Below are 17,704 nucleotides of genomic sequence, written 5' to 3'. Positions count from 1 at the left end.
CCCTCCCCTGCCCCTCGCCCAGCCAATCGCGTGCCGCCCTGTTGGCGATGCCGGAGCCGTGCTCAAGATGGCGGCGCGCTCGCAGCGGGCTGGCGTGGCTGCGGCCCTGCTGGCCGGGGCCCTGCTCGCCCTGGGGCAGGCGGCGGAGGGCCCAGCAGCGGCTGTGCCGCACCGGCGCTTCGAGTACAAGTACAGCTTCAAGGGGCCGCACCTGGTGCAGGCGGACGGGACTGTGCCGTTCTGGGTGCACACGGGCAGTAAGTGCTGCGAGCGGGGCCGGGCCGGGCCGTGCTCCTGCCGCGCCGAACGTGGCCGCGGCCGGCGGGACCGGGCAGCCTTGCTTGGGCCGCCGAGGGAACGGGTGGGGAGCGGCGGCGGCTCCTGTGAGCTGCGGCTGCCGGAGGGAGCCCTGCGGCTTTGCCAGCTCGGCGGGGTCCCGCGGCACTGCACGGGCGCCGAAGGGCAGAGGAGGTGCGGTGGCAGCGGTTGAACGGCCAGCAGTGCTCCGTTACCGTGCGGCTCGAAGCCAGCCCTGTGCTCCATGTGGTGCGGCCGCTCCGAGGCTGTGTGGGCTCCGGGGAGCGCAGTGCTGATGTGTCACTGGGCCGGAGCCCGGCCACGGGGCTGCAGCGCTCGTGGTGCGGGAGCTGGGAATGGACACTGTGCGTGGCAAGTACAGCGGCACTGAGTACAGCTTATGCGGTTGAAGTGTAGGTCAGCGGTGTCATTGTGCCAAAAATGCGTCTTCTGTAAAGGCTCCTCTTGTAAACTGTATTGATAGTCATTGTAAAATAATTAGAAGATCTGTTATTAAAAAGCAAAACAGGAATCTGTGATTTGTGAAGAGTTATGTGAGATACAGGAGAAAGCTAAACCTGATTTTATTAATTTAATGTGTATCTTAATAGCAAGGCCGCTAACAAGCTGTTGAAGGTAAAAGTGTGTTTTGTTGTTGGGGTTTTTCCCCCTCTCAATTGCTTGAGCACTCTACTGAGAAGTTGTTCTGAAAACTGTTCTCTAGTTGAGGAGAGCAGAAAACTTTGACTTTAGAAGATCTGTTAATTGGCTGGTCAAGCACTTACAGTCTGTTCTCTCTCATATAATTGATGTTGGTTCATTTCCTTTCTAGATGCCATACCAAGTGCAGATCAGATTCGTATAACAACGTCTTTGAAAAGCCAACGAGGGTCAGTGTGGACAAAAACTAAGTCAATATTTGAATACTGGGAAGTCGAAGTGACCTTTCGAGTTACAGGAAGAGGCCGCATTGGAGCTGATGGATTGGTATTAACAGTTTGATCTAACTGAAAAAAACCTAGAAAAGCTGTAAAAAGTGATTATTGACTTGTGACTCTTCCTTCTTTCTGTAATAGGCAATCTGGTACACAGAAGAGCAAGGCTTGGAAGGCCCTGTTTTTGGGGCAGCTGATCAATGGAATGGTGTTGGAATTTTCTTTGATTCCTTTGACAATGATGGAAAGGTTAGTTGAAAAAAGACTCTTCTGGCAAACTTGTTTCGTACCTATCACTTGCAGGGGGGTGGGCGAGATGATGTTATGTTCTTATTCTTTTGCTTTGAAGGGATCAATTAAAATAGTCAATTTTCCATTTCATAATTTTTACTCAACTGTTTTGTGCTTGTTCTTTAAGCTTGCAAGTTGAAGTGTAACACATAATGTACTTTCTCTGAACATGGCATGGGTCAGGTTTAGAGGGAAAATACCGTATGTAACTGTATAAGCTGAAATTTGGAATGGCCATGCATGATTTGAAATGTTGAGATATGTGTGCTTTGCAGGAGGCTTACTATAACAAAATATGACACTACGGAAACAGAAAGTTTTGTCTGTCTTCAGAGATGCTCTTTTTCGTGGATCAAATCTTCCTTGAGTAGTTCAGCAGTGAAGATTCTGTAGCAGATGGAGATGGCAGTTGCTGCTGTGAATTTCCAGTTTCAAATCCAGCACGACCCTTTGAAACTTTAACAATGTCTCTTGCTTGGTTTTTTTGTTGTCACAACCTATCAGAAGGAAAAGAATCACAGTTTTGTTGCAGTTTGGTCCTTTTTTGAAGACGAAGGACTCCCCTACCCCACCACTGTGAATTGAGAAGGACATTATTTTTTGAGTTCTTGAAGTCTCTTTTGTTTGGTGGTTTTTAAGAGCTGGTAATCTGTGTATTCCTTTATAACGTGGTTTAACCCTTGTAGACAGCTAAGCACCATATGGCCAGTCACTTATTCTCTGATGGGATAGGGGATAAAATCAGAAGGCTAAAAGTAAGAAAAGTCGTGAATTGAGATAAGCCCAGTTTAACAGGCAAAGCAAAAGCTGCATGCTCAAGCAAACTAAAAAATGAATTTGCTACTTCCCACTGTCAGGCGGGTGTTCAGCCACCTCCAGTAACTCATAATGATAACTTGGGAAGACAAAATACCATAAGTCTGAATGTCCCATCTTCCTTCTTATTCCCCCCGGCTTTTATTGCTGAGCATGATGCCATATGATCTGGGATATTCCTTGGGTCAGCTGTCCTAGCTGTGTTCCCTTACAACTCCTGCACTGCAACCTACTCACTGGTGTGAAAAGCAGAAAAGGCCTTGAGCCTCTGTAAGCAATAACTAAGACATTGCTGTGTTGCCAACACTGGTTTTTATCATAAATCCAGAACATAGCCCCATGCCATCTACAATGAAGAAATTCTGTCTGCTTTATTACAGAAAGGCTATCAGTGATGTTACTTATGTTTCACATTGAATATAACTTCCATTTTTTGCTATTTATTTTTCTAGAAAAACAATCCTGGGGTGATCGTTGTAGGCAACAATGGTAAACTTCTGTATGATCATCAGAAGTAAGTTTATTTTCAGTATTAATGATGGATGATTGGTTTTGAATGATGAAATGTTGCATGAAACTCTTAAACATTGTGAAAGTTTCTTTCATGTGAAACCTTATTTCCTTTGTTTGAGTTTTTCTATTTGTTAGAACACTGTTAGGGCAGTAACAGCACAGAAACTGGCAATGGATGGATATTAGATGGTATATGCCCTTTCTGATGGACGAACTCAGATAAATGGAAGTACAGACTTTGCCTCTTCAGTGCCTGTGGGTATCTTCCACGCACAGCCAATAACTGACAGAAGTGACTGAAAGCTAATTGCTTGCTACTGCAATTAATTGGTTTAATTTTGATTTCAGATTGTTTATAGTCAACAGCACAATTGACATATTTTTGGATTCTGAGAAGTGTCTAGCTTAGTTGGTGCTGTCTGGACTACAGCTTATATACATCTCAGTTTGTATCTAGCTTCATTAGTGCAGTCCAGACTATAGCTTATTTCTGTCTTAGTTCACAGGTGTGGGAATATCTCTAACCTTGGAGATTTCCCCTGTGTTCAAGTTTCCCCATTACTGCTGTCTAGCTGTAGTGTCCTGCGTAAAACATCTAGTACTGTTGATCTCAGACTTCAGAAAACAGTGCAGTTGTGGGACAGCTTTTGAAAAATGTACATATTGACAAACTACCATGATGCTGCTTAGTGATACACTGATGCTTTTTTGTCTTAGCTGATAAATCATAAGATATAGTTTTATGCAAGTTGTCTTCTTGCATAGTGATGGTTCCACACAAGCATTGGCATCCTGTCAGAGGGACTTCCGTAACAAGCCCTATCCTGTTCGAGTAAAGATAACATACTACCAAAAAACCCTGACTGTAAGTACTCTGAAATAACATCATTATGTTTGTTTCTTAGCCGCTTAAGTGTGAGATTGTCGCAACTGTCTGAAAACCCAAAGACCCCGTATCTTAATTCTGGTATGTTTGAAAATGTGGAGCTTGGTAGCAGAAGTTGGAAGGAGGTGCACTGTTCAAATGCTGAGCAGGTTTTTAGCTACGTTAGTGCACCTGTAGTTTTAGGAGCTGACTTGGTGTAGATACTGCTGATTTCTCTGATGTTACTTAGGAGTCGGTTATGCTAAGTCATATGTGCTCGCACCCTTCTGTTGCTGTTGACTTGCATGTAGAGGTGTCTTACAGCCAGCATGTTTCTCAGCTACCAACTGGTTGAGCAGCTCCTTGACTTGAATGGTACTTTTCAAGCTGACATGAGGGCTACGCATGGTTTTGTAGCTGATCGTAAGAGGCTCTTGAAATGTGACCAAAACAAAATGAAGCTCTCTCACTAACAGTAGATTTAAATTTGCTGCTTGAGGCTTCCCATCTCCAAGAAATAATAGAGCTTTGAAGATTAAAGGTAGAAACAATGCTGTAGAAAAAGGTAGAACAATGCTGTAAGACTTCCTAAATAACTTAACACTTCCTAAATACTGTTAGGATGATTGTGAATTCCTTCTAGATAAGTAAAGAATACTACTATTATGCTGCTGGGTTGCATCAGCTACAAAGTGTGGGTTTCTTCATTTTTGAAAAGGTGCTATTCATGGTATTAGCCAAAAAATGCACAGCTGTTATTCTATAGTAAAAATTTCTCTAAAAGTAAACATGAATGCTCCTGATAGAGGGTGGACCTTGTACTGTGTTGTAATGGTAAAAGCTATTTAACTTTTGAATGAAAATGAAATTGCAGACTCCAAGGATGCTCACTTCTGGAATGTACCTGGTCCCTGATATCTTATCTAGGAACTCCTCTGTCCAAATGTTGCTGCTACTCTTAGCAGTTCTGCAGATGTATCTGTGCATTTTCTTTGTTAAAAACATCTTTCAGAAAAGAAATAGTTTTTGCTTTCTAGTATCGGCTGCTAAATTACCCAATAAAGTTGTATTTGTGACCATTACTGTAAACTGACAAAGCAATTAACACAGATTTATGTGGTAAAATTTACATGTTTATCCTTTTAGGTATTAATTAATAATGGCTTTACTCCGGATAAAGAAGACTATGAATTCTGTGCAAAAGTGGAAGAAATGGTGTTGCCATCACAAGGCTATTTTGGAATATCTGCAGCAACAGGGGGACTTGCAGGTAGAAAATGTTCAACATTGTGACAAATTGTGCGGGGGCTTGCAAGAGATGGAGTTTTGTGTGTTTGCTTTTACTGCTAGTCTTGATGCATTATACCAATTTTTGAGCATGATGATGTAATTAATTCTCTCCCATTCCCAAATAACTGGTATGCTTAGGCCTTTTTCTGGCCAGAGCAGGACTTTCAGTTTATCCTGACAAAGATGTTGTGCAGTCTCATTTCCCACTGCATAAACTTTTGGTCGGACTTTGGGAGGATCTGTTGCCTGATGACCCTTTGCCAGCGCAAGGCTGGCTTGAGAAGTACCAGGATTTGTAGCCTGTAACAGTAGCAATTAACAGTGTGCTTCTGTTTTGTTGAATACAGATGATCATGACGTCCTGTCTTTTCTGACCTTCCAGTTGACGGAGCCTGGGAAAGAAGTAGTAAGCATCTTTATGCATAATTAATAAAATGTTACTGTATATATCTTGTATGTAGCACCTGATGATGGTGTTTCCTCTGAAGTCATACTTGTCACCCCTGTTTCAGGATTTTGGCATGTAGCTGTGCTGTCATCCATTTTAGAAAAAAGAGACTAATAGTGTAATGTTTCGGTAATAATTCCATTTTCAAGAGCAGAGCTCTTGAAGCAGCATCAAATCGACAGAAATCCCGATGTTGAATCAAAACATGCAAAGACAACAAATTGAAAAGTATACTTTGGGAAGTGGATAAGTAATCTGTTCTTGCTGTCAGCCTCTTCTATCTCTAGAACAGTCTGTACTGCCTAACAACATCTATCCTTGAAAAATTTGGTTTCTTTTTAATTACAGAAAGTATGTATATATCAGGAAAAAGCTATTGATCCCCAGAGGAATGTCTGGTTACTCACTTCAACTTAATATATTAATATGAATTAATATTCTGCTAATTGTGTTGTGTCTTAAAATCTGAAGTACAAACAGCCTTGCTTAAGAGTAAGTTATATAGGAATGGTGGAGGACATGAAAAAAAATATCTCTTTTTTTCCTTCTCCCTACCCCAATGTTTTAAAGCCAATACCAGATGCAGAAATTCCTCAGAAAGATAAAGAGAAGTATCAAGAAGAGTTTGAGCACTTTCAACAAGAATTGGATAAAAAGAAGGAAGAATTTCAAAAGGAACATCCTGATGTGCAGGGGCAGCCAGGCAGGTTATTTGAGCCATTTTTCACTTGTCAAGGGAAACGTTTGCTTTCCAGGATACTCAGAACTGGGGCCTGATGCTCTGACTGATCTTACTACTGGTGTTACCTACTTTAAGAATCTTTGGTCTTTTGTTTGTGAAGTGTTTTCTGAAATCCAAAGTCCCTGTTGTCATGGCTGGATTGAAAGTCTTCTGGACTTTCTTCTGATGTTGCTGAAGCTGTGGAGAAACTTAAATGTGCAGTCACTCTCTATTTCAAGCTACATTTTAAAGCTTACTTCTAAAAAGTACCTATTACTTAATACCTGCAATTTCCTTCTGAAGGATAGTTGGTAGCACAGTGCTAGCTTACGGAAAGATAGCAGTATCCTGTTTCAGTTCTATGTTGCACATTGCCCAAGTATTGAAATAGGAACTCTAAGGTAGAGTCTGGGTTTGAATGCCTGCTTATCTCTGTTCAGTGGTTTGTGGCCCATTTGAATCTCCTTTGCCATGGCAATAGGAAAAATTGAACACCAAATAGATCACATTATAGGGGGGAAAAAAGTATATTTGTGTGGAAACCTGAGGGGTGTGAGAAGAATGACACAATGCATATATGCAAGAGGAATGCTTATATGTAAGAACTCCTGTGCTTTTTTTCCTTATCAGCGGATGATCTTTTTGAAACTGTAAGTGATCGTGAACTGAGGCAAATCTTTGAGGGACAGAATCGAATTCATCTTGAAATAAAACAGCTGAATAGGCAATTGGACATGATTCTGGATGAGCAAAGGAGATATGTCTCTCTAGTCACAGATGAGATTGCTAAAAGAGGAGCTGGTTTGCCAGGTCAACAAGGACAGGTAAATAAAAACCCCAGACTGTCATTGCTGTCAGCCTAACTTCAGCAGCATGATTAATTTGCTTTTTCCAAGATATGTTGATCTTTTTCTCACACCCCTCTCCACCTACCAGGTTTCCCAGCAAGAGATTGAGACAGTTGTGAAAACTCAAGAAGAGGTCGTTAGACAAGTAAATGAAATAAGGTAAGTGTTTTTTGAATAGTAAGGCTGTGTCTTGATTTCTGTATTATTTTCCACCTTTAAAATACTATTTATTATTTCAGCAGAATACTGACAAATTTCTCTGTGCCCGTTTTTTAGTGACAGCTCTCTGCATACAGTTGATTTCTAGAATAACCCAAGTTTGTGTTCCGAGGGTGACTGAGCTCTGAATTTGCCTCTTTTTGTGTTTTTTTTTGTCATGATATTCCACTTTCCAGTTAAGTCTATTCCTTTTAAAAACAATCCATTTCTGCTAATGTGATAACCTGCTACCTTGTGGCAATTTGTTGCTCTGACTTAGGAGTATTGATAACAACATGAGCATAAATGCTCTGGACTTACAGCTAGTGACCCTGAAGGAAAAAAAAGGGTATCTTATCAATATACTCAGTTCACTCCTCATATAGTAATAACTCCACATAATCATTATATTAATAAATTGCATAATATTATGTTTAGATAATATGAGATATATTTGAGGGGTTTTTAGTGTAAACAACCTGGCTAAAGAAAAAAGCACTCTTAACATGAAATTGCTGTCACATTGCGTAGTGAAGACAGAAGTGTATTGGTTTAGTTGTGCCAATGCAGTGTATAGACCACGTTAGTGATTTGTCCCCATTTCTTACAGATTAAATGGGCTCTTTCTCTTTGGTTGGTTTGTTCTTTTGTTGGAGGACTTTCTGCCAGTGAACTTCCTAAGGGAACTTGTGTATCTGCAAGGATGATTGCAAGTTCTCGATTGCTTATTAATTTTGCTTTTTAAGATGCAGTTTTTAAAACAGACTGATTCAAATTGTCTCCAAATGAAGTCTTAGTTTGACAATGCTATACTTGAAAAGTGGATTGGAGAAAATTCTCATGTGTGATAAGGATGGTTGTGTACTGCTTCCAAGATGTTTTACAGTTCCTGCCTTTAGCAGGAATGGCTTAAAGTTGGTTTAACCCTTCATTTATAGTAGTTAAAACATTCCTTACCTTGGGCTTAGAGTAAGGAGAAAAACAACTCCTACAGTTGTGGGGTTTTTTTTCCTGCATTAGTTCAAGGGCAGCTCTTGTGATTTATCTAAGTAGGTCAGGTTTTCTGTAGGATGAAGATTAGAGTGCTTCCATTTTTGCATTTGTTCTTCCACGAAAGCTTTCATGTTAATATTCTTGACAAATCTTTATACCTTGCAAGCAAATTAGATTTTCTTGTTAACATTGGTAGTCTGCCCTTTTAGTGACTACTTATTAGGTATGAGTTTGCGTAACATCATCTTAATATTTTTCTTAGATTAAAGAAATGTTTTATTTAGAGAGAGAAATGAACAGCCCGCTGTTGCATTCCTGGTCATCCCGGAGGAAAAGGACTTAGTGTCTAAGTAATTTTCTTGTCAAGATTTGTGGATTTCTTAATCATCTGATTACAGAAGAATCTTGCATGTTCATACAATAGAAACTGCCAGCATGGTATTGTTCATGCAAAAGTACATGTAAATTAAATTTGATGCAGACCGTATCTATTTAGGGAAGTAGTTTTGCCTTCAAGAGACACTGGATCAGTCAGAGGGAAGGTGGGTATGCAGATTTCTGTCATTCCGTAGCCATGGTGGTATGAGGAGCACGAAGAACAAAATGAGTATCACACTTGTTTTGTTTTTTAGTGTTGTAGCACTAAAAGTAGTGGGGCGAGATGGATGTGGATAGGCAGAATTGATATCAGCATTTATTAGGCAGTGGTCATGATGGTGATTGCATGGGTTATTTAAGAAAGAAGTCTTCCAGTGGAAAACTTAATATCTAAAATAGGTTATTGTAACACCAATTCAGAGTACAGGTAAATATTAATCAAATTACTTTTAAATAATCTATACCATGATGATACAAAAATATAATTTCTGGCTAATGCTAATTTAAGCTAGGACAGGAAGAGGGGCTTTTGCATTCAGTGTGTGTGTGTGTGGGTTTGCTCTGTGTATGGTGAATTTTAGTGGCATGAAGAGCAACTGATACAAAGCTGAAAGATGGGCAATATCTTTATGAAGCATCTTTGAATCTTAACTAGCCATTTTCACAATGGATATAATCCATTTAAATCACTAATGTAATTTTGTATTTGGTTGGTTTTGGTTTTGTTTTCATTTCCTTTATGTGACAGTTAAAATGGTAAGTATTCAAGGCCAAGTTAGATGGGGTTTTGAGGCATTGAAAGAAGTCCCTGCCCACAGCAGGCAGGTTAGACTAGCTGATCTCCAAAGATCCCTTCCAATCCAAACCACTCCATGGTACTATGACAAATTGCTGACACTGTACAGTTAGGACTGTATCTTGAAGGCATCGAAGTAAGCTCTCATCTGAGCAAAATGTAAAGTTTTAAGTAAATTAAAAAGAAATCCAAAGACAATCTATTTTGTTCGCTCTATTAATAATGAAGAGATTAACATTCACATGATAAATATTTTAGCTGTAGAATAATCTTCTTTGCAACTGAAAAGAAACATCACAGTAGGGAAAAATTATATAAACATATTGATTAGAGATTAAGGGGTTTTCCTCTCATTGACTAGTTTACCTCAAACAAAATTAGTTATGGAACCTCAACTTTTTACAGATTTAATTTGATTTCATGTTGTAGCAAAATGAATTCACATGAAAACAATATTAAGTATTATGACAATACATATGGGAAATGAGTTTCTCGTATAAATGATAATCATGAAGCAAAGGATGTATCTAAATCTTTTCTTATCCCTAAAGCCTCTTCTTTATTTTTATTTCTTACATGACTGCTTTTATTTATTTATTTTTCAAATAGCTTTTGGTTTTCTTCAAAGCTTGCATTAAACTCTGCTTATCCTAAAGCCTTCGCAGGAGCCTCAGATAAAACACTCGGTTTACACTTCATCAGTTAGGCAAAGCGGATGTCTAGCAATAGAATATGTGCCAGATCTCATTCTCCATGTGACTTTGAGAGATGGTGCACTGGACAAATTGAAACTGCCTAACTGCATAGTTTGCTTAAGGAATAATTTCCTGATAGGTATTCTTGGAAACCAGAAAAAATGTTTTCTGCATAATTGTTTTGTGATTTGGGGCAACTCTATTTCAGACGAACTTTAATGGCCCAAAAGGTGCCTAGAGGAAGTGCTATTTGTAGAGAAGCTTTTCTATTCTGAAATGTTTTGTGTCTGTCTTGTTTCAGAAATTCTGTGGCTGATACTCTGAGGTTGATCAGTGGTGCTCAACATCCTGGTTCTGCTGCTGGAGTCTATGAAACAACTCAGCACTTCAATGACATCAAAGAACACCTTCATGTAGTAAAGAGGGACATTGAGCATTTAGTACAACGAAATATGGTAATTTATGTGCTGGTAGTGTAAAGCATGGCTGTAATACTTCTTTTTTTGGCTGTTAGCGAAAGGCTAGGACGAGCCAGCACGCAGTTTACAGAGTAATTAATCCTTTATTAAGCTGCTTTGCTGAAACTGCACTGCCTTGACCTAACTGCATGATCTGTGTCTTGATGAGAAGTTTTGCACAAAGAGCATGATTTTTAGTCTAATTTCCTGTGGAAACAAGGTCAAGCAATTAGGTTTTTTGTGTGCTTTTTTATGTGTTTGTCCCCCTCCTTAACCATTCTATACAGAAGAGATTATTGCTTCTGCACAGAAGGGAGAGCTTTAATCAGGGGAAAGTTGGGCAGACTTCACTTAAGGTCTCCTAAGTGTGAAAGATGACTGTGTTCACATTCAAGAGCACCTTAGTCTAGCAATTGAATGAGCTTATAGTCCCATAGAAGGCTTTTTTTATGTTTTATTTTTTAATTTTTTTCCCTCAGTGTCATTTCTGCCTGTTTTCTGCTTGTTATTTTTATATCAGGCTTTAAAGACCTTGTTTTGTTTCTTGCATGTAACAGTCTTTTGATGGCATGTCTTGTTCTTTCTCAAATATTGTTTTTATTGGGTTTTAGCCATCTAGTGAGAAATCGAAGTGTCCAGAACTGCCACCGTTTCCATCGTGCTTATCTACGATGCACTTCTTCATCTTTGTAGCAGTGCAAACAGTGCTATTCATCAGTTATATCATGTATAGGTAAGTCTCTTTTTGTTTAAAGACAACAGAGCAAATGGTTTTAGGACTTCTGACTGGAAATAAAATTGCAGTGGCATGATTATGTTAATCATCTTTAAAACAAGCAACCATTCATATGGGAAGAGACCTTGGGAGTCTCTAGTTCAGTCTTCTGCTGAAAGGAGGCTTAACACTGAATTCAGACAGATAGCTTAGTGTTTAGACTGCTCAAATCTTAACCTCCAAGCATGGAAAAGGTACCACTGTTACAGACCCCGCTGGAAATGTTTGATTCTCATAACTCAGTTTTAGTCGTTGTCCCCCCCCAGTACACCAAGTGGAAACCTGCCTGTTTTCAGTTTGCCGATTGTCTTGTATGATGTGGGTCTTTGTGAAGAAACTGCCTCTGTCTCCTTAATAATGTCTTATAGGTATTGGAAAGCTGATGTTAGACCTTTTGAAGCAGCCTTTTGTCCAGTATGAGCAAGCCTAGTTCCATCCCTCCCTTCTCTTCAGACATGTGCTTCAGCTCTTGACCACCACCTTTGTGGTCCTCTGGAATCACTGAAGTTTATCAGTATCTTAAGAAAACCTGACATGATTTTTCCTTATTTTATGTGCTTGGTAGTCTTCCTTCTTGCTTCTCACAGTCACTAATCAGGATAAGGAACAGGGACCAGAACAGCTGCCTTGCCCTTCAAAGGGAAAATGCTGTTTGCTACATCTCTGGAAAGATAACTAATATTAATATAAGACCACTGCTGCTGATTGCAGTAGTTTTTGTGTGTCTCTTTCTGCACAAAGTGGAGAGAATGTGTTTCCTATGTATGTCATGTTATTCCATCAACTGAAATGATGGCTTGCAAGGCAAACAAGGACCTGGTCCCCACCAGGTTTTTGATGCCCTTGTAATTGTAGCATCTGTGTGTGGCTGATCCACAGTATCCGCTAAGAAAATAAATATGTTCTGTGCCAGAGGGAAAAGGAAATCCTATTTCAACTAAATACTTCTGCTATGTGGTTGCATATTTCCTTCTCTGTGATGGTTTTTAGGGCAATCAGATACAGAGAAGCTTTAGAAAATTTTAGTTAAAACATTTGAAGAGTCAGTTTGTATGTTCTTTCACAGCTTCTGGTTTGTCTGGAATGTCTCGTTTCCTTCTGTGTCTGAGGTAAAATTAGAACTAAAGTGATGATACTAATGTCTTTGTAAATAGGAAAAAATGGACTCTGCTTGTGTGATATGACTTATATTTGATTTCCCTAAGTCTCTGTTGACAAGAAATAATCCCCAAATAAATATTTAAACCAGTTAGCTAGCTTTATACTAAAAGTACTTAATGAATTCTCTTCTGCTTTTTCTTTCAGGAGTCAACAAGAAGCAGCAGCCAAAAAGTTCTTTTGATGACCTGTTCGTTTTGTGTGTACGTAACAGCAGTATGTGTGCACAGAAAACTTTCATAAATGAGGGAAAACTTAGTGTTTGATATACTTCAATACTGTAAATTATTGAATTTTGCTAAACAGAATGAGTTCCTATTTAAACTGTTAATGCTAAAGTTACAAATGGACTGGGGAACAGCAGAACAAATGCTAGATAAGGGAAGACTGTGGCCCCTATCTAGGTTGTGTTTTCAGCTAACTTCTCGTAAGTACTGGAAGGCAAATGCCATATTCCTCTTCTTTTGTTAAGATTCCAGAGGAAGGAATTGAAACACCTGGGTTTGGTTGTTTGTAAAGAGATTTGCAGTTGTATGATATGTGCAAAAACCTTCCTATTAAGTGTCCTGACAAGCAAATAAACAAAACAAGTCCAAAAAAGCCAACAACAACAAAAATTAAAACCAACCAATCCCAAACTGTTCTCTGGGTTTTCTGAGGGGGCTGTAGAAGTGTTTTTTATAAACACTTCCTAAGTTTGACCCTTGGATTTACCAGTTTAAGAATTACTATGTTAATTCTAACTCTTCATGAAATACAAATTTAAACATTTCTTAGTATGTGGACACAAAGACCTTTAACAGTCTGGCTGTTGGTACCTGACATAGAAAACAGAATATACGGAACAAATGAAGGCTTATCTCCTTACTTTGGGTTTTGGTTTTAGGTAGTGAGGAAAAAACATGAAGTAGTTGAATCCTCAAGTATATTGTGGACTGAGCTCTTCTTCATAGTTACAAGTGTGTCTGTAATTCTACTTGGAGATTTGTGGAACTTCTTCAGCAAAAATATAATTGTTTTTTACCTCTTCAAATCTGTTTTTATTAAGGGTATGTTTAGTGTATAAGTGTCTTATAAAGCTGTCTTCTGTCTTATGTATCAAATACAAATGCTTTAAGTCTTGACATGGCAACTCTTCTAAACTACAGTTATCGAGTGTTTAACCCATTTCTTCATAGGCTATTGTTTCAGACATGTTTGTTAGTCCAGCAGCTATTGTAGAGCCAGTATTGTGTGTCAATTCCTGCTTGGTGTCAAAAGCATGAGACTGAACGTGTGTGTTTGATACGGCTTATCACATGAACATTTGCTTCAGGAGAGAAACAAAGCAGAGAGCCCAAATCAGGAATGTGAAATTAATTCATTTTACCTTGTTTACACATCTGTGGTGACTTTGTCCGTAGGTTGTTCATGTGTAGAGCTAGAATAGGGGGGTTTGTTTGGGGTTTTTCTAATTCTACAAGTACACAAATGCGTTGGGATATTTCACTTTTAATTATTAATCTGTTTGTCTAAATCTGCATAAGTTATCTGGAATCTAGCATACTACTACTGCATTCCTGCACTCTGCTCCTTGGGGTGCAACACATGCTGCCAAATTTGCTGTAATGAAGAACACTTCAGTATTGTGCCTGTCAGTTTGGAGAAATGATAAATCTATGCAAAACATTTTGTTACTTAAATTATTGTGTCCAAAAAGTGGATGTCTGTGCTATACCAATAAAACTGCCTACACACCTATTTACATAGCTACAGTATATAGTATGCTGTATGTGGTGTAGCTTTACAGATTAATTTCTGAATTTGAGAAGATTTTGCTGTGCTAATCAGAAACCACTGCTTCAGGCTGATCTTGCTGGATAAATAGGGTAAATCATTACTTTAAACACCAGCAAATACTTACAGGTGCCTTGAGTCTAAGCTATTACAACTCTGACTCGTGTAACTAAACTTAATATATTTTCATAAATAGCTTTGAAAGTGGAGTGTCGTTCCTTTCAGTTTCAGGCCTTCCTGCATCAGTGCAACATCTGAAGAGAACTTCTCTCACAGCAGGCTTTGCAAGGCTTTTTATACAGAAAGGCTAGCAACTTTATGTCTAAGTAGCTGCATATATCTGGGATAAGAGGAACAGCTCTAATGCATCGAAGGCCTGTATTTTTGTTACTGTGAATTTATCCAAATAGAACTTTGCTTTTAAAGCTGGAGCAGCCCATACTTTTGTGTCTTTTCTGAGAAAGATAAGGCTGGGGATGGTGTCTAGGGAGACAGCCTGCAATTGCCTCTTCAGTATGAGGCTCAGCTCATGTGTTTATGCTGCTAATTGATCAGACACATCTCCCATGTGCAACTAGGACACTTTAGTATTGAGGAGCAGAAGGTCTAATATGTAACAACCAAAAACTGATGATTTTGCTTCGTGCTTCATTTCACAGTTGTCTCCTTGGAACTTCCATAATTGCCTTGTCGCTCACTGGATCAAAGGAAAGCTCCCAATTGCCCAGCTCAAATTTTGTCCTGTCTGTTCTTGAACTGATAGCAACAAATTTGTACTGTAAGAATGTTAGTCAGTGTAGCCTCCAGTTACAGGTGGCTACTAGAAGTTTCTTTTAACCCTAATGATATGATTGATTCTTATCAAGTAAGATTTCAGGACTAGGAGGAGAAGACACCTTGGAATAACTACTTGAAGTGTGAATGCTAAGTAGCAAATATTTGGCAGTAACAAGAGAATTTCATTGTACTGGTCAGAGTATATTACACACCTGAATCTTTCAAAAGTAAAACCCACAATATGGTTTGTAAATTGCCTAACTTCCTGTTTGAAGAAAATTTGACATTTATCAATGCATCGATTACTGTAACACCGAATACTGTCTTCTGTTGGGTTTTTTTCTAATTCAAACAGCTGACATTGTCATGTTTGTTTCTGACTAATGTAAATTGACACTTGGAGTTCAGAGATAACATTATTTGAATAAAGATGCATATTTTTAGTAAGTTTTTTTCTTTTAATTGCGTATATGTCCATGAAATCCAAGCAAGTGTATCTGAAACATTCTTTAACCTCTGTTCAGAGAGTTTGAATGCTTTGAGATCCAGGCTCAGTCCTTCCTGACACTGAAGAATTAACAGCATTTAGAGGCTCTGCCTGTGTTGAAAGGACAGATGACTGGCAGTAGTTAGAAAGATGCACTGAACATAGAGTTCATTCTGCATAAAGGAATTATATATACTCTGTGTTGCAGTCTAGTGCGAGAGTGGCTCTAACCTAAAAGTAAGATTTGCTCTAAAGTTTATGCTAAGAGTATCAGACTTGCCTTGAGGATCAGATGCTTAGAGTTAAATGTAAAGTAGGATGCCAGCTTCTAAGTCTCTTAACAGCCAATAGAGTTCCTTGTTGGTTGCTTTGTTTTTGATTCCCCAAACTGCTGTCACCAGGATGCTCTGTCTCCTTGTTTACTTTTTTGTTTGGATTTTAACTGTTCTGCCCAGTAAACTCCCACAGGAAGAGTAAGAATTCCCTCACTGACTCTCATTTTATCCCACCTAGAAGTAATTTTTCTAATAGGTGGAGGAGAGAAATCTACATGCATCTGTTTAAGCTCAGAAACCCTAAACCGCTTTTTTCTCTTTGTGCAAGTGTGTAATGTTCCAACTTCTGTAAAAGGTGATGACCTCTTCGAGAGGGATGAAGCCTGGGGGCAGGAGGGGAGTTGTGGTCCTTTCAGAGAACACTTGGATACTTCTGAATTACATGGTTGGAGTGATCTGTACGGGGTCCACACAGTGTTTCATGGCCCCTCTCGTGCCATGTCCTTGTGTAAGACACAGCTCGGCTGTGGGGCTGAGGCAGGGTGAGGAGATCTTCCAGCCTCTGATGTCCACGTTGCCAGCTCCTGTTGTGAGCAGTGGATGTGAAGGTCAGTGAGATCAAACTTGTCTCTGGAGTTGTGATGAACCCTCTTTCTCTACCCATTATTTCCAGAAATGTGTGAGTTGACCAAGCACTTCTCCCCTCACTCAGGCTTATCTGTCTCCTGCGCTTGAGATCCAGTGTGTTCTGAGCAGGATGGGGCAGGTTACATATTTTAGTCGGGCTGCAGTTTGGGAACTAGCCATTGCTTTTTTTTGAGGGACTTGCTCTTGGCCAAGCCCCTCTTATCTTTAAGTCAGCCCTTTATTTTCACTTCCTCCTTTTAAATTAGGCTGCATAGCAGAGAGGGGCTCCTGTGGACTTGTTCTGGGTCATGGGGTTGCCCTACTGCTCAGCAGTCTGAATGCTCTTCCAAAGACTGTCCTTGTCCTGAAAGAGATGCTGGATTAGGCCTGTTTGGAGAACTTACTTCTCAAGTGCCAGCAGTTTTGTTGTGATTTTGAATTTGTGTTTCTGAGAGTACTCGATTAAACAAAGTAAGTTTCTTGTTTAATCATTAATAATCCAGGATTATTGAATGTCCTGCCTTTTTTTTGTTAGCAGTAAAAGGTCTGCTTTAATTGAAAGGCTCTAATACAGATTAAGGCCTTAGGCAAATGGGAATCCTCCTGTCTCTCCGTGAATTTGTGAGTGCTGGGAGAACCATTTAGATAATCAAAATTAGTGTTTCATTAGGGCATGTGCAGTTGGTCATAGTAGGATAAATGCTCAAAACCCAAACCCTGGAACTTCTGAGACCTGTCAAGTCATTTTTCATTCCCAAAATAGCCTATAGTTTTGACAGCAGATCCTGAAAATCTTCACCTGAATAGACCTGGTGAGGCTACTGATGTGAATAGAAGGTTGAAAGAGGAAGACCTACAGAAGCAAGCCACAAACAAAAGCTAGTGAGTTTAGTTACACAAAACTCACTAGCTATTATTAAACAAAAGCTATTAAGTTCAGTTACAATAGCATAGAGAATCAGTGAGATTCATTTCTCCTTTACTGACAGTTAAGATTAAAACCAGCAGGTATTCTGTGCAGCACCAAAGTGGGGACCTAGATGGAGACAGCCTCCACCTGGAGGAGCTGAAATAAATAGTAAAGAATGAAGAGCAGGAAGATGTGATTTGCTTTGTGATTGCTTCAATGAAAATCAAGTAGCCCTGGCAGTACTGCCCCATTCACGTGTGAGGCAAACCAACCATATGAAAAGTGGACAGAGAAAAACCATTCCATGTATTTTCTGTCTAAGGTGATAAAACATTAATGGATAAAAAGGATCGGGGGGGGGGGTGCTTAATGAGGAA

The 17,704-nt window shown here is 39.5% G+C and overlaps 1 protein-coding gene across 2 annotated transcripts; it reads left to right on the top strand.

Annotated features, from left to right (window-relative positions):
• The first annotated feature begins 34 nt into the window (after positions 1–34).
• Positions 35–15,475, top strand: LOC101867675 (protein ERGIC-53). 2 transcript variants are annotated; one of them, XM_034073686.1, is made up of 14 exons: positions 35–257; positions 1,130–1,284; positions 1,374–1,481; positions 2,792–2,853; positions 3,618–3,717; positions 4,864–4,987; positions 5,355–5,413; positions 6,026–6,158; positions 6,807–7,000; positions 7,113–7,183; positions 10,386–10,539; positions 11,154–11,275; positions 12,623–12,678; positions 14,911–15,475. In XM_034073686.1, the coding sequence occupies exons 1-13, from the start codon at positions 68–70 to the stop codon at positions 12,657–12,659; spliced, it is 1,509 nt and encodes a 502-aa protein (XP_033929577.1). In that variant the 5' UTR covers positions 35–67; the 3' UTR covers positions 12,660–12,678; positions 14,911–15,475. The 2 variants fall into 2 exon arrangements, with proteins under 2 accessions (XP_033929577.1, XP_033929576.1); XM_034073685.1 differs by having other exon boundaries at positions 12,623–15,475.
• Positions 15,476–17,704: the final 2,229 nt, after the last annotated feature.

The sequence above is a fragment of the Melopsittacus undulatus genome (genome assembly GCF_012275295.1).
Source record: "Melopsittacus undulatus isolate bMelUnd1 chromosome W unlocalized genomic scaffold, bMelUnd1.mat.Z SUPER_W_unloc_1, whole genome shotgun sequence".
In the NCBI taxonomy this organism is placed as follows: domain Eukaryota; kingdom Metazoa; phylum Chordata; class Aves; order Psittaciformes; family Psittaculidae; genus Melopsittacus; species Melopsittacus undulatus.
The sequence above is the reverse complement of the archived record's forward strand: the minus strand, read 5'-3'. Positions and strand labels throughout refer to the sequence as shown.

Coding starts and splice junctions, on each gene's coding strand:
- LOC101867675 (XM_034073686.1), top strand. CDS start 68: ATGGCGGCGCGCTCGCAGCGGGCTGGCGTGGCTGCGGCCCTGCTGGCC. Junction 4,988..5,354: donor AGCAACAGGGGGACTTGCAG/GTAGAAAATGTT, acceptor TGTTGAATACAG/ATGATCATGACGTCCTGTCT. Junction 10,540..11,153: donor ATTTAGTACAACGAAATATG/GTAATTTATGTG, acceptor ATTGGGTTTTAG/CCATCTAGTGAGAAATCGAA.